The sequence below is a fragment of the Petromyzon marinus genome, unplaced genomic scaffold, assembly GCF_048934315.1.
Source record: "Petromyzon marinus isolate PM22_M1 ecotype Great Lakes invasive population unplaced genomic scaffold, UKy_Petmar_22M1.pri1.0 PM_G_Scaffold_18, whole genome shotgun sequence".
NCBI classification, from domain to species: domain Eukaryota; kingdom Metazoa; phylum Chordata; class Hyperoartia; order Petromyzontiformes; family Petromyzontidae; genus Petromyzon; species Petromyzon marinus.
The window spans coordinates 36,072-50,992 of record NW_027422739.1 but is presented as its reverse complement, the minus strand read 5'-3'; the positions used below and the strand labels follow the sequence as shown (position 1 = coordinate 50,992).

General features: G+C 45.4%; 1 protein-coding gene across 1 annotated transcript in view; it reads right to left on the bottom strand.

Moving 5' to 3' along the window:
• LOC142911325 (3'-5' RNA helicase YTHDC2-like) overlaps positions 1-14,637 on the bottom strand; it is a 168,901-nt gene extending 154,264 nt beyond the window's left edge. Inside the window, exons 1-7 of the mRNA XM_076060316.1 lie at positions 14,556-14,637; positions 9,353-9,503; positions 7,638-7,840; positions 7,258-7,424; positions 5,196-5,301; positions 4,074-4,230; positions 3,442-3,549 (exon numbers count right to left, since the gene is read on the bottom strand). Of these exons, the coding sequence (XP_075916431.1) occupies positions 3,442-3,549; positions 4,074-4,230; positions 5,196-5,301; positions 7,258-7,424; positions 7,638-7,840; positions 9,353-9,488 (877 nt within the window). The 5' untranslated portion in view covers positions 9,489-9,503; positions 14,556-14,637. The remainder of the gene's footprint in view (positions 1-3,441; positions 3,550-4,073; positions 4,231-5,195; positions 5,302-7,257; positions 7,425-7,637; positions 7,841-9,352; positions 9,504-14,555) is intronic.
• Positions 14,638-14,921: the final 284 nt, after the last annotated feature.

Below are 14,921 nucleotides of genomic sequence, written 5' to 3'. Positions count from 1 at the left end.
AACAATAACAACAACATTCACAGTGTTAATAATAACAACAACAACACGGACGACAGTTTATAAAACAACAACAACACACAACAATAACGACAACATTCACAGTGTTAATAATAATAACAATAACAACGACACGGACGACAGTTTATACAACAACAACAACACACAACAATAACGACAACATTCACAGTGTTAATAATAATAACAACAACACGGACGACAGTTTATAAAACAACAACACACAACAATAACGACAACATTCACAGTGTTAATAATAATAATAACAACGACACGGACGACAGTTTATAAAACAACACACAACAATAACGACAACATTCACAGTGTTAATAATAATAACGACACGGACGACAGTTTATAAAACAACAACAACACACAACAATAACGACAACATTCACAGTGTTAATAATAATAACGACAACACGGACGATAGTTTATAAAACAACAACACACAACAATAACGACAACATTCACAGTGTTAATAATAATAACAACACGGACGACAGTTTATAAAACAACAACACACAACAATAACGACAACATTCACAGTGTTAATAATAATAACGACAACACGGACGACAGTTTATAAAACAACAACACACAACAATAACGATAACATTCACGGTGTTAATAATAATAATAACACGGACGACAGTTTATAAAACAACAACACACAACAATAACGATAACATTCACAGTGTTAATAATAATAATAACACGGACGACAGTTTATAAAACAACAACAACACACAACAATAACGACAACATTCACAGTGTTAATAATAATAACAACACGGACGACAGTTTATAAAACAACAACACACAACAATAACGACAACATTCACAGTGTTAATAATAATAACAACAACACGGACGACAGTTTATAAAACAACAACACACAACAATAACGACAACATTCACAGTGTTAATAATAATAACAACACGGACGACAGTTTATAAAACAACAACACACAACAATAACGACAACATTCACAGTGTTAATAATAATAACAACAACACGGACGACAGTTTATAAAACAACAACAACATACAACAATAACGATAACATTCACAGTGTTAATAATAATAACAACAACACGGACGACAGTTTATAAAACAACAACACACAACAATAACGACAACATTCACAGTGTTAATAATAATAACAACAACACGGACGACAGTTTATAAAACAACAACAACACACAACAATAACGACAACATTCACAGTGTTAATAATAATAACAACACGGACGACAGTTTATAAAACAACACACAACAATAACGACAACATTCACAGTGTTAATAATAATAACAACAACACGGACGACAGTTTATAAAACAACAACACACAACAATAACGACAACATTCACAGTGTTAATAATAATAACAACACGGACGACAGTTTATAAAACAACAACACACAACAATAACGACAACATTCACAGTGTTAATAATAATAACAACAACACGGACGACAGTTTATAAAACAACAACACACAACAATAACGATAACATTCACAGTGTTAATAATAATAACAACAACACGGACGACAGTTTATAAAACAACACACAACAATAACGACAACATTCACAGTGTTAATAATAATAACAACAACACGGACGACAGTTTATAAAACAACAACAACACACAACAATAACGACAACATTCACAGTGTTAATAATAATAACAACAACACGGACGACAGTTTATAAAACAACAACACACAACAATAACGACAACATTCACAGTGTTAATAATAATAACAACACGGACGACAGTTTATAAAACAACAACACACAACAATAACGACAACATTCACAGTGTTAATAATAATAACGACACGGACGACAGTTTATAAAACAACAACAACACACAACAATAACGACAACATTCACAGTGTTAATAATAATAACGACACGGACAACAGTTTATACAACAACAACAACAACACACAACAATAACGACAACATTCACAGTGTTAATAATAATAATAACAACAACACGGACGACAGTTTATAAAACAACAACACACAACAATAACGACAACATTCACAGTGTTAATAATAATAACAACAACACGGACGACAGTTTATAAAACAACAACAACAACACACAACAATAACGACAACATTCAGTGTTAATAATAATAACAACAACACGGACGACAGTTTATAAAACAACAACACACAACAATAACGACAACATTCACAGTGTTAATAATAATAACAACACGGACGACAGTTTATAAAACAACAACACACAACAATAACGACAACATTCACAGTGTTAATAATAATAACGACACGGACGACAGTTTATAAAACAACAACAACACACAACAATAACGACAACATTCACAGTGTTAATAATAATAACGACACGGACAACAGTTTATACAACAACAACAACAACACACAACAATAACGACAACATTCACAGTGTTAATAATAATAACAACAACACGGACGACAGTTTATAAAACAACAACACACAACAATAACGACAACATTCACAGTGTTAATAATAATAACAACAACACGGACGACAGTTTATAAAACAACAACAACATACAACAATAACGATAACATTCACAGTGTTAATAATAATAACAACAACACGGACGACAGTTTATAAAACAACAACACACAACAATAACGACAACATTCACAGTGTTAATAATAATAACAACAACACGGACGACAGTTTATAGCCCAGTTGACATTGGCTGATTGGATTCCTCCAATATGAACAAACACATTCTCCTGCGGAGGGAGCCGGTAGGAACGTTGGGTTGCTTGGTCAACGACCAGGGTCAACGGCGGCTCCGTGGTGTATTCCGCAAATATGCCCAACTGTGAGGGCGGGCACAGGCCGGCGTGAGTAGGTTAAACGTTGAGTTTTATAAGGGCACCACGGGGTGACCAGCCCCTGCCCCCCCGGCCCCACCTCTCCCACCCCCACCACCAGCCCCACCCTCCCCACCCAGCCCCTCCCCACCCTCCCCTCCCCACCCAGCCCCACCCTCCCCTCCCCACCCAGCCCCACCCTCCCCACCCACACAACCCTCCCCACCCTCCCCACCCACCCAGCCCCACCCTCCCCACCCACACCACCCTCCCCACCCTCCCCACCCAGTCCCTCCCTCCCCACCCAGCCCCTCCCCACCCTCCCCTCCCTACCCAGCCCCTCCCTCCCCACCCTCCCCTCTCCACCCAGCCCCACCTCTCCCATTTTTGGATGCACGACGGACGGACACAACAACAACAATAATCCCCGTGTGGGCTGGTGGTGTAACCAGGAGGTTCCTACCGGTATAAATATTCTCCTGATTCCGATACAGTTGGAGATCGCCGCCTCAACACAATGGGAGGCTCTCTCAAGCAATGCGGGGGGGGGGGTGGTTTTTGCCGGCTGTACGTACGTTGATCTTTCTCCTTCTGGCGTCTCTCCATCTCCTTAGACTTGTAACCAGTGGTGGGCAGGATGTCCTCCAGAAAGAACCGCTTCACCTCGAAAAGCCTCCCAGGCACTGGCCCACGGACGAGAGGCAACACGGCGTGCACACCGCCACGTCCAACATCGCCGTTCCGTTTGGCCCGCCGCCGCCACCGCCGCCGCCGCCGCCGCCGACGCACGGTTAGATCGAGTGAATATAAATGTTGTGTCGTTAAACCCGCCACCACCCGACGCAGCAGCCGGTTAGCGAGGTTTGTCAAGTAAACAAAACGTGGCCAACGAGTTGCTAATTCGGCACACACCGGTGTGCTGGAGGAGTAAACCCACAACATTTACCGTTCGGTAATTACAACCGGCAAATGTCGCACTCCAATGGTAAATGTTGTGGGTTTACTCCTCCAACACAACGGTGCGCCGTGCTAGTAACGATATTTTGTTTTACGTGACAAAATCTTACAAATTGGCCGTCGGGTTTAACAACACATTTACATTGACGCGATCAAACCCAAAAAAACCTCTAATACATTATCGATAATATTGGTCGCGAAAGCCTACCGCTACGTGTTCAACCGACGGATGGATTTAGCCGTCTCTCACGTCTGACGACGGGGCAGCCGCCGAAGTACTCTGAAAAGAGTGAGACGTTGAGGGGGGCGCTCATCAGCACGACGCGGAGGTTGCACTGCCGCTCCAGAATGTCGCGCAGCTTGATGAGCAGGATGTCGCAGAAGCGGTCGCGTTCATGGATCTCGTCCTAGTGGATACATCACCGCCAACGCTGCCATCATCATCATCATCGTAACCACCACCACCACCGCCATCATCACCATTGTCAATTTCGCCATCACCAGTTAACAAAAATCTATCATGACCAACTGACAAGACAAAGATCCCCCGTATAGCCTTAACAGACTCGTTGGGGCAAGTGCTGTAAGCGAGTAGCTCCTATGAAGGCAGGCACGGTACACAAGGGGGTGGGTGGCAAGCACCACTCTTTAAGAACCACCACCAATACCACCACCAGAACCAACACCAGCACTACCACCATCATCATCACCACCCGTAATCACCACCACCACCACCACAATTATCACTACCATCATCACCACCCTTAACCATCACCACCACCAGCAGAACCATCAATAACCACCACCCTTAGCAGCAGCAACAACACTACCAGCATCACCACCATCATCACCTTTAACCAACCAGTAGCAACAGCATCAGCACCAGCTTCATAACAATAATTAAACTTCACCATGTACATACAGTCTGTTGTCAATCCAATGATTGAGACACTAAAACCGAACAAAAACTCAGAAACCGGAACTGGCCACATCTTGGGTTAGACCGAATAAAATAAAATAAATTAAAATCACGACGTTTCGAGCGAGCGCACACACAAGGGTCCGTCAGCAGGTGGGACAACCACATCTACAGGCCTCGATAGCCTCTTGTGACAGCAGCAGCAGCCCTTTTGCCCACTTCAGCAATTCTTTCTTGCTGTGGTTGTCCCACCTGCTGACTGACGCTTGCGTGTGCGCGCGCCCGAAACGCCGTGATTTAATTCATTTCATTTTCTACCTACCACGGTGACTTTACCGAGAGAACCCAGGGGCGTGGACCCCTGCAGTCACGAAAACTTCAAATCTAGATTAGACTGAAAAGAAAACTTTTGAGCACCGGTGTGTGGTGGATCGACTGTAGCTCGGCACGTACCACGATGATGTGCGTCACGACGGTAGACGTGGCGCTGTCTCCGGCCATGAGGGTCCTCACCAGCACGTCGTTGGTGCAGAACGTGAGGAGCGTCTTTGGCGAGACCCTGCGCGCAACGCCGCGTGCGGAACGCGACGGTATGAGGGATACTCTTTGGTTCTATTGGGTAAAGTCACCACGTAGCAGGTTAAAAATAAAATAACAAAAATCACGACGTTTCGGCCACAACACAAGCGGCCTTCATCAGGTGAAGGGACGAGACTGTCTGGAGGACAGCGCTAGAGTGAGAGAAGCCACGCTGAGATCACGACCTTTAATGAGGGATACTCTTTGGTTCTATTGGGTAAAGTCACCACGTAGGTAAAAAATAAAATAACAAAAATCACGACGTTTCGGCCACAACACAAGCGGCCTTCATCAGGTGAAGGGACGAGACTGTCTGGTAGGACAGCGCTGGAGTGAAAAAAGCCACGCTCAGATCACGACCTTTAAGCTGTGTGAGAAGAAAAACACTAAGCGCCTTGACAAAGGAATTATCATATAATTTAGCATTGAAATGGCTCATTGAAATAGCTAAGTTAAAGTATACACATCTGCAGAGGTACCCCTTGACAAAGGAATTAGCATAGAATTTAGCATTGAAATAGCTCATTGAAATAGCTAAGTTAAAGTATACACATCCGCTAGAGGCACCCCTTGACAAAGGAATTAGCATAGAATTTAGCATTGAAATGGCTCATTGAAATAGCTAAGTTAAAGTGTACACATCCGCAGAGGCACCCCTTGACAAAGGAATTAGCATAGAATTTAGCATTGAAATGGCTCATTGAAATAGCTAAGTTAAAGTATACACATCCGCAGAGGTACCCCTTGACAAAGGAATTAGCATATAATTTAGCATTGAAATGGCTCATTGAAATAGCTAAGTTAAAGTATACACATCCGCAGAGGCACCCCTTGACAAAGGAATTAGCATATAATTTAGCATTGAAATGGCTCATTGAAATAGCTAAGTTAAAGTATACACATCCGCAGAGGCACCCCTTGACAAAGGAATTAGCATAGAATTTAGCATTGAAATGGCTCATTGAAATAGCTAAGTTAAAGTATACACATCCGCAGAGGCACCCCTTGACAAAGGAATTAGCATAGAATTTAGCATTGAAATAGCTGAGTGATAAGCTGAGGTATAAGGGATCTCAAATACATACATGGTGTTTTCCTGTTAACCTAACATCTAGGTTGTCAGTCAATATTACGATTCGTAAATTTAACGTAGGTATGCAAGTTGAACTTCTTTCGCACCACCGTACGTAGCCAACCGTGCTCAATGGTCCAACGTGTGTGAAGTCCTCCCCCCACCAGCCGACACAGCCAAACCAATTAAATTACCACATGGTGGTAAAAGTGTTTCACTGTGCGCCCAACAAGATTGTTTCAGCTCACCACCGACAGTTGAGTTGAAGAACAATTCCATCAACACAAATTCAGCAATCGTATACAATGCCTATAAAGCGATATGCTAAATTTCCTTGTGACAATTGTTCTGCACCCCCACCCATACCCATGGCAAATTGTTGTTTGGCTTGCATCGTGCAGAGGAAGGATTTCACGACAGCTGTTTTGTCAAGATAATTTCTTCGCTGCCTAACCAAAAATAAATGTGCCGTAAATATTGTTGCACCGGCTCGGTTTTCGTAGAGTCGTGTCACCGCAGAGCTCAGACAGGACGGAGAAACGCAAACCGAACACAACCCTAAAAATCACACAACTCAACGAAAGGACACGGCGCAGGGCAGGGAGAAACATGACAGGACACAGCGGTAAAAGTACACAATAACAAACGTATGTGTGCATGTGCGCGTGTGTACGTTGAACGTCTTTCACACCGTACGCAGCCGACCGCGCTAATCGTGGGGGCGCGACTAGCACAGTTGGAATGAAACGACGAGAAAAATTACAATAGCACACGGCCCAGAGGGAAAACACAACAACAAAAACAACAGAACACACACACACGCGCACGCGCGCACAACGGAAGCGCCAACACGCGTACACGCACTTGCTCTCCAACCGGATCTGGTAGCCGACGGTCTGGCCGACGCCCTCCCCTCGCTCCTCCGCCACCCTCTCGGCCGCGGCGACGGCAGAGATTCGGCGCGGCTGCGCGCAAATCACGCGGCACGGCGACCCCAGGCGGCTGCCCTCGTCCAGGATGTACTGAGGGATCTGCCGGGGGGGGGTGGGGGACGACACGGGCGGCGGCGCGCGCCGAGTGTTAAGCGGTGATCGGAGGCAGTCCTCAAGATCGCAATTCGGGGGTAAAAAAATAAAAAATAATAATCCACGTTCACCCCGCTCGTCGTGGTGGTGGTCACTGGGGAAATGAGCCCGACATGCTGAATGAAGGAGCGCCGAGTTCCAGGACCGTGCTGCGAGCACCTGCGTGGTTTTGCCGGAGCCGGTCTCGCCCAGCACCAGCAGGATGTTGGACTTGGCGATGGTGCCCAGCAACTGCTCCCGGAACGCGGCCACGGGGAGGGTCTGGCGGAACGCCTCCAGCTCCGATCGCCCCCGCGGCGGCGGGACCTGAGCGATCCCGTCGCTGAGCCGTCCGCTCGGCCTGCTCGCCTCGCGTCTCGCCCCTGCGAGTGACACGCGTCGAATTGCATCAGCGTCACGGGTGCCACGGTGGCTAGGAGATGTTGACTCCCTCGCCTGGTGTACAGGAGGTCGTGGGTTCGATCCCAACCCCGACATCTGCTAGATGTTAACTCCCTCGCCTGGTATACAGGAGGTCGTGGGTTCGATCCCAACCCCGACATCTGCTGCTGCTGTATATTTGGAGTCTGTGTCTCTCTCCCTCGTCATCATCATGGTGGCTAGATGTTAACTCCCTCGCCTGGTATACAGGAGGTCGTGGGTTCGATCCCAACCCCGACATCTGCTGTATATTTGGAGTCTGTGTCTCTCTCCCTTGTCATCATCATGGTGGCTAGATGTTAACTCCCTCGCCTGGTATACAGGAGGTTCGTGGGTTCGATCCCAACCCCGACATCTGCTGCTGCTGTATATTTGAAGTCTGTGTCTCTCTCCCTCATCATCATCATCACGGTGGCTAGGAGATGTTAACTCCCTCGCCTGGTATACAGGAGGTCGTGGGTTCGATCCCAACCCCGACATCTGCTGCTGCTGTATATTTGGAGTCTGTGTCTCTCTCCCTCATCATCATCACGGTGGCTAGGAGATGTTAACTCCCTCGCCTGGTATACAGGAGGTCGTGGGTTCGATCCCAACCCCGACATCTGCTGCTGCTGTATATTTGGAGTCTGTGTCTCTCTCCCTCATCATCATCATGGTGGCTAGGAGATGTTAACTCCCTCGCCTGGTATACAGGAGGTCGTGGGTTCGATCCCAACCCCGACATATGCTGCTGCTGTATATTTGAAGTCTGTGTCTCTCTCCCTCATCATCATCATGGTGGCTAGATGTTAACTCCCTCGCCTGGTATACAGGAGGTCGTGGGTTCGATCCCAACCCCGACATCTGCTGCTGTATATTTGGAGTCTGTGTCTCTCTCCCTCGTCATCATCATGGTGGCTAGATGTTAACTCCCTCGCCTGGTATACAGGAGGTCGTGGGTTCGATCCCAACCCCGACATCTGCTGTATATTTGGAGTCTGTGTCTCTCTCCCTCGTCATCATCATGGTGGCTAGATGTTAACTCCCTCGCCTGGTATACAGGAGGTCGTGGGTTCGATCCCAACCCCGATATCTGCTGCTGTATATTTGGAGTCTGTGTCTCTCTCCCTCATCATCATCATGGTGGCTAGGAGATGTTAACTCCCTCGCCTGGTATACAGGAGGTCGTGGGTTTGATCCCAACCCCGACATCTGCTGCTGTATATTTGGAGTTTGTGGTGTCTCTCTCGAATCGACGTGCGTTGAGCGTATTTGGCTGCTGCGAACGTCCACGTGATAAGCCACTTCATTCGAGCAATCATTTTGTGGCCAGGTCGCTGCTGATAAATGGCTACGCAGCTCAGCGCAGCCTTACCCGGTAAAATAATGCCTGAATAGATTAGTTGATAGAGGGCACCAATGGAGCACCACGGAAAAAAAAAACCGTCGCCGGCAACTCCAAAGCGGGAACGAACCTGGGTCAGAGCCGGTGTCGGGGAAGCGCTGCAGAAGCACACGGGCGGCGTGGCGCGCCCGTTGCGACAGCGCGAATGACATCTCGGCGCCCGCCACCTCCGCTGGCTCCTTCTTGCGCACGGTGAGGCGCTGCATCGGCCCCCCCCCTTGCTACCGAAACGCAGCGAGGAACGTGGGGGGCAGCGTTAATTTACCGGTGGGCGGGCGGGTTAGGTGGGTGGGTGGGTGTGTGGGCGTGTGGGTGTGTGGGTGGGTGGGCGAGCGGGTAGACGGATAGGTGTGCATGCAGGCGCACGGGTAGGCGTGTAGGTGGGCAAGTATATGAGTGGGTTTGCGAGTGCGTGACGAGGCAGGCAGGCAGGTAGGTAGGCATGTAGGTGGACATGCATGTGGGCAGGCAGGTGCACAGGTAGATACGGGGAGCGGTACTGTAGCGGTTAGCACGCTGCTGCGCTACGAACCCGATTCCCGCTGACGGCCAACACCAGTGACAATTATCTGAACCGATCATATGCCTCTCCTAGGTCGACTCAGCCTCAAATGATTACCGAATGCAGTATGTAAACATCGCCACTCGGGAGACGAAGGCGATCAGGCGTGGTGCCGGCCACCCACCCGTGCCGGCCCTCATAGGTGCTCGCTAACGGCACCTCCTCCAACAGCCTGTTAAGACTACACGGGGGATCTTTGTCTTGTATAGGTTGGGTGGGTAGGTGAGCGGGTACGTAGGTTAGTGCATGCGAATCACAAGCTTAGTCCGTGCTCGCCAGTTGCCTGGGTGAAAGGTTGGGCTCCGTTTTGCCCTAACGCCTGGCCAGCTGGCTTCAAAAAAACGTAACCAATGAATGAGCCGATTTTCATCGCTCCCAACTCGGCAGTGGGATGGTCTCAGGCACGTTTTCTCCTCTTGGCTGGGCCGCTGTCCCGATTAGCACGGGTGGCTACGTGCAGTGCAAAAGAGGTTCTACTAGACGTGCCCACACACTTACATTCTCTGACACTGCCCTTGGCCGTGCCTTAGAACGCCAACGCCCCGCACAATCCCGCTCGCCTCTCTCTTGACAATGTGTCTCTTACCTTTTCGTACGTTCTCTAATCAATGTGCTTTCTCTATGCCGAAAACAAACTTCTTTGAAGCTGATTTTGCGTTGAAGTTCGTTGCCCTTCCCCCACGCCTCTGGTCAGCACGGTTTGGCTACGTACGGTGCGAAAGACGCTCAACATACACACGCTCCTGTTCCTGTCTCTTAGAGTTTAATTCAGAATTTGTTCCATTACAAAGACCCCCTCCCCGTGTAGCCTGTAACAGGCTGTCGGGGCAAGTGCTGTTAGGGAAGCACCTATGAAGGCCGGCACAGCAAACAAGGGGGGTGGGTGGCCAACACCACGCCCGGCCACCCTTTGTCTCCTTCGTGGCAATGTTTCCGCATCGCACCAGGTACTCATTTGAGGCTGAGTCGACCTAGGGGAGGCCCGGGAGCAGTTCAGACAATCGTCACTGGTGTTGGCCGTGAGTGGGAATCGAACCCGGGTCGCCAGGTTTGTAGCTCGGCGCACTAACCGCTACACTAACCGCTCCCCACAGGCACTCATTGGCATACGCGAAAAGCACGCCTATCTCAAAATCGTGTATGTCAAAAGCAATGTTCCCATAAGGGGCCGTCCATAAATGACGTCACACGAGTTTGGCCGATTTTTGACCCCCCCCCCTGCCCCCCTCGTCACACAGCGTCACAAAGTCAGACGCCCCTGAAATATGACGTCACAAAGTTCTGCCCCCCACACCCCCCAAACCATATTTCCATTTTTAAAATGAAACACGCTTCAAATCGCTTTACACTATTTTTTCATTGTAGTGCGTATTTAATGTGGCGCTGCACTCTGATGTTGTAGGAGAAAACATTTGTAGAATTATAAAATATTAAAAGTAATTCTATTAAAAAAATACTTGAAACTTTGCAGTAGAACGAAGCAAAATGGAGAGTACAATAATATCAATTACATATTCATTCCACAGAATGAAAAGCCCTGGTAGAATCATTAAAATCAAAATGTTTAATAACAATCATTCAAAATGTTTTTTACTAAATGTATGCATCACCATTCTCCCACGGAGAAGCGAAATGCTCCTTCATGGAATAAATAAAAGGTGACCTTAGTAAATTTAAAACATCAAATAGTTAATAATGAAAATTATTCAAAATTAGTGCCATTATAACAATTCTATTTAATTAAGTAGATATTTAAATTTTGATTTAAAGCTTTCGTGACTGCAGTAATTCATATTCTTAGCTCTTTCGGTAAAGTCACGTTGAAGGGAAACAATAAAATAACAATATATATAAAACAATAAAAATTCTCACGACGTTTCGACCATAACGCCTGATGACGACCGTTTGTGTTATGGTCGAAACGTCGTGAGAATTTTTATTGTTTTATATATTTTTATTATTTTATTGTTTCCCTTCAACGTGACTTTACCGAAAGAGCTAAGAATATAGATATTTAAAGTTGCGCATTTTGATGTGACGTCACATTTCTCAACCCCTCCTCCCCCCCTACGTCACACATCGTCACAAACGTCTGACGCCCTCCATAGGTGCGTGACGTCATTTATGGGCAGCCCCTAAGTGATAATGATACAGGATTCGTCTTCTTTGCTTCTCTCGGTAAAGTCACCACCACCACGTGAGAGAATGAGAATAAAATAATAAAATCACGCGATACAATTCCCACGACGTTTCGCGAGATGAAGGGGGTTAGGGGATTTCACCGAGACTCGCAGAGATAGTCGCCTAAGTTATCCTTGCCCATATCAATACAACGGCACACAATATACAATAGAGGGCTTCAACAAAAATGTTAACACATTATGGGGCTGTCGCTTTTAATAGAAAAAAAAGAACGAATTTTGATTTAAAGCTTCCGTGACTGCAGGGATTCATATTCTTGGTTCTTTTGGTAAAGTCACCACCACGTTAGAAGGGAAACAATGAAATAATAAAAATATAACACAATAACAATAAAATCATCTGATGATGATTGCTTGTGTTGCGGTCGAAACGTCGTGAGAATTTTATTGTTTTATATTTTGTATTATTTTATTGGTTCCCTTCTACGTGCAGGTGACTTTACAAAAAGAACCAAGAATAATAATTTTATTGTTTTACAATAATTTTATTGTTTTATATTTTTTATTATTTTATTGTTTCCCTTCTACGTGGTGGTGACTTTACCGAAAGAACCAAGAATAATAATTTTGTTTTACAATAATTTTATTGTTTTATTATTTTTATTATTTTATTGTTTCCCTTCTACGTGGTGGTGACTTTACCGAAAGAACCAAGAATAATAATTTTATTGTTTTACAATAATTTTATTGTTTTATATTTTTATTATTTTATTGTTTCCCTTCTACGTGGTGGTGACTTTACCGAAAGAACCAAGAATAATAACTTTATTGTTTTACAATAATTTTATTGTTTTATATTTTTATTATTTTATTGTTTCCCTTCTACGTGCAGGTGACTTTACCGAATTACCAACAATATGAATCCCTGCGGTCACGAAAGCTTTCAATAAAAAATATATCAATATTCATTAATTATTTCCAAGCAAACTACATTCGTGTGTTTTTCTTAAATGCATTCCGTTTAAACTTGTAACAAATATTTTTTTACGTACTGACAAATTAAAGGTTTTAATTCCACTGTGTGGTGCAATTATTAAACATTCTAACAATAACGTGCCCAACATTGTGTATACATATATTTAAAATGTGATTCACAGCAAAAAAAAATTAAGTATGCTTTTTAATGAAATACTATCAACCCAAATAAATGAACGGTTAACACACTTGCAACATGATAACAAACGTGATGTTAATATCTTCACAAAGTCAAAATGATTATCTCTCCTCCCCACTTGTCCGCCTTCGTTGGTCAACGCGTACCTCTGGAATCCTTCCCCAGAGCCACATTTCTCGTTGAAAGTTCTCACGAGTGTCAACATTTTCTTGTTACTTTACGTTAAAATGTAAACTCTTAATATGCTTAAATTTAGATTTAAAGCTTTCGTGACTGCAGTAATTCATATTATTTTTATTGTTTTATATATATTTTATTGTTTCCCTTCAACGTGACTTTACCGAAAGAACTAAGAATATATCTTAATATGCTTCCCGTAAAATAAAATTAAGCAACACAGTTGAGGAATACAAAGGCGGTGAACACAAGCAAATCGGACACATGCACGATCACAACGAGACGAGCAGAGGGCAAATAAGTGTTGTTGTTATTGTTGTTGTTGTTCTTGCTACATGTGTGTGTGTGTACACTGTGTGTGTACACTGTGTGTACACGTGTGTGTGTGTGTACACTGTGTGTGTGTGTACACGTGTGTGTGTGTACACGTGTGTGTGTGTGTACACCGTGTGTGTACACTGTGTGTGTGTGTACACTGTGTGTACACTGTGTGTGTGTGTACACTGTGTGTGTGTGTACACGTGTGTGTGTACACTGTGTGTGTGTGTGTACACTGTGTGTGTGTGTACACTGTGTGTGTGTACACGTGTGTGTATACACGTGTGTGTGTACACGTGTGTGTACACTGAGTGTGTGTACACACGTGTGTGTACACTGTGTGTGTGTACTGTGTGTGTGCACACGTGTGTGTACACTGTGTGTGTACACTGTGTGTGTACACGTGTGTGTGTGTACACTGTGTGTACACTGTGTGTGTGTACACGTGTGTGTGTGTACACTGTGTGTGTATACACGTGTGTGTGTACACGTGTGTGTACACGTGTGTGTGTGTACACTGTGTGTACACGTGTTTATCTTTAGAATGTGAAAGGGGGTCACTAACACCACTTGCCCCCTACAGCCTGCGAAGGCTACACGGGGGATCTTTGTCTTTGTGTTCACGTGGCGTGTTGTTTCACGATGTCCACGCGAACGACGTTAAACACCACCACCACCACCACGAGTTCGATCGATCGATTATTCGATCGATTGAAGGGAAGAAATCGGCGAAAGGCCCCCAGACTTGCAGGCCCCGAAGCCGGCTTTTTTTTTAGTTTCGATCGCTTTTTTAAAACGAGGGGTTAATCGATTAATCTCGGTCGGTACATTTTGTATTTTGTTTGTTTTAAATGTTTAAAAGTGCGGGTGGATTAAGATGGAAGTTTAAAAAAAAACTCACTCAGTCGCAAACTCCCAAGGCCAGCCGAGATCTTACAAAGTGAAGTGGAACCAAAATCGTGACGCTGACGGGCGAAACCAAATTGGTGACAAGCTGGGGGGGGGAGGGCGAAACCAAATTGGTTACAAGCTGGGGGGGGTGGGCGAAACCAAATTGGTTACAAGTTGAGGGGGATGGGCGGAACCAAATTGGTTACTAGCTGAGGGGATGGGCGAAACCAAATTGGTTACTAGCTGAGGGGGTGGGCGAAACCAAATTGGTTATAAGCTGGGGGGGGGGGTGGGCGAAACCAAATTGGTTACAAGCTGAGGGGTGTGGGCGAAACCAAATTGGTTACAAGTTGAGGGGTGTGGGCGAAACCAAATT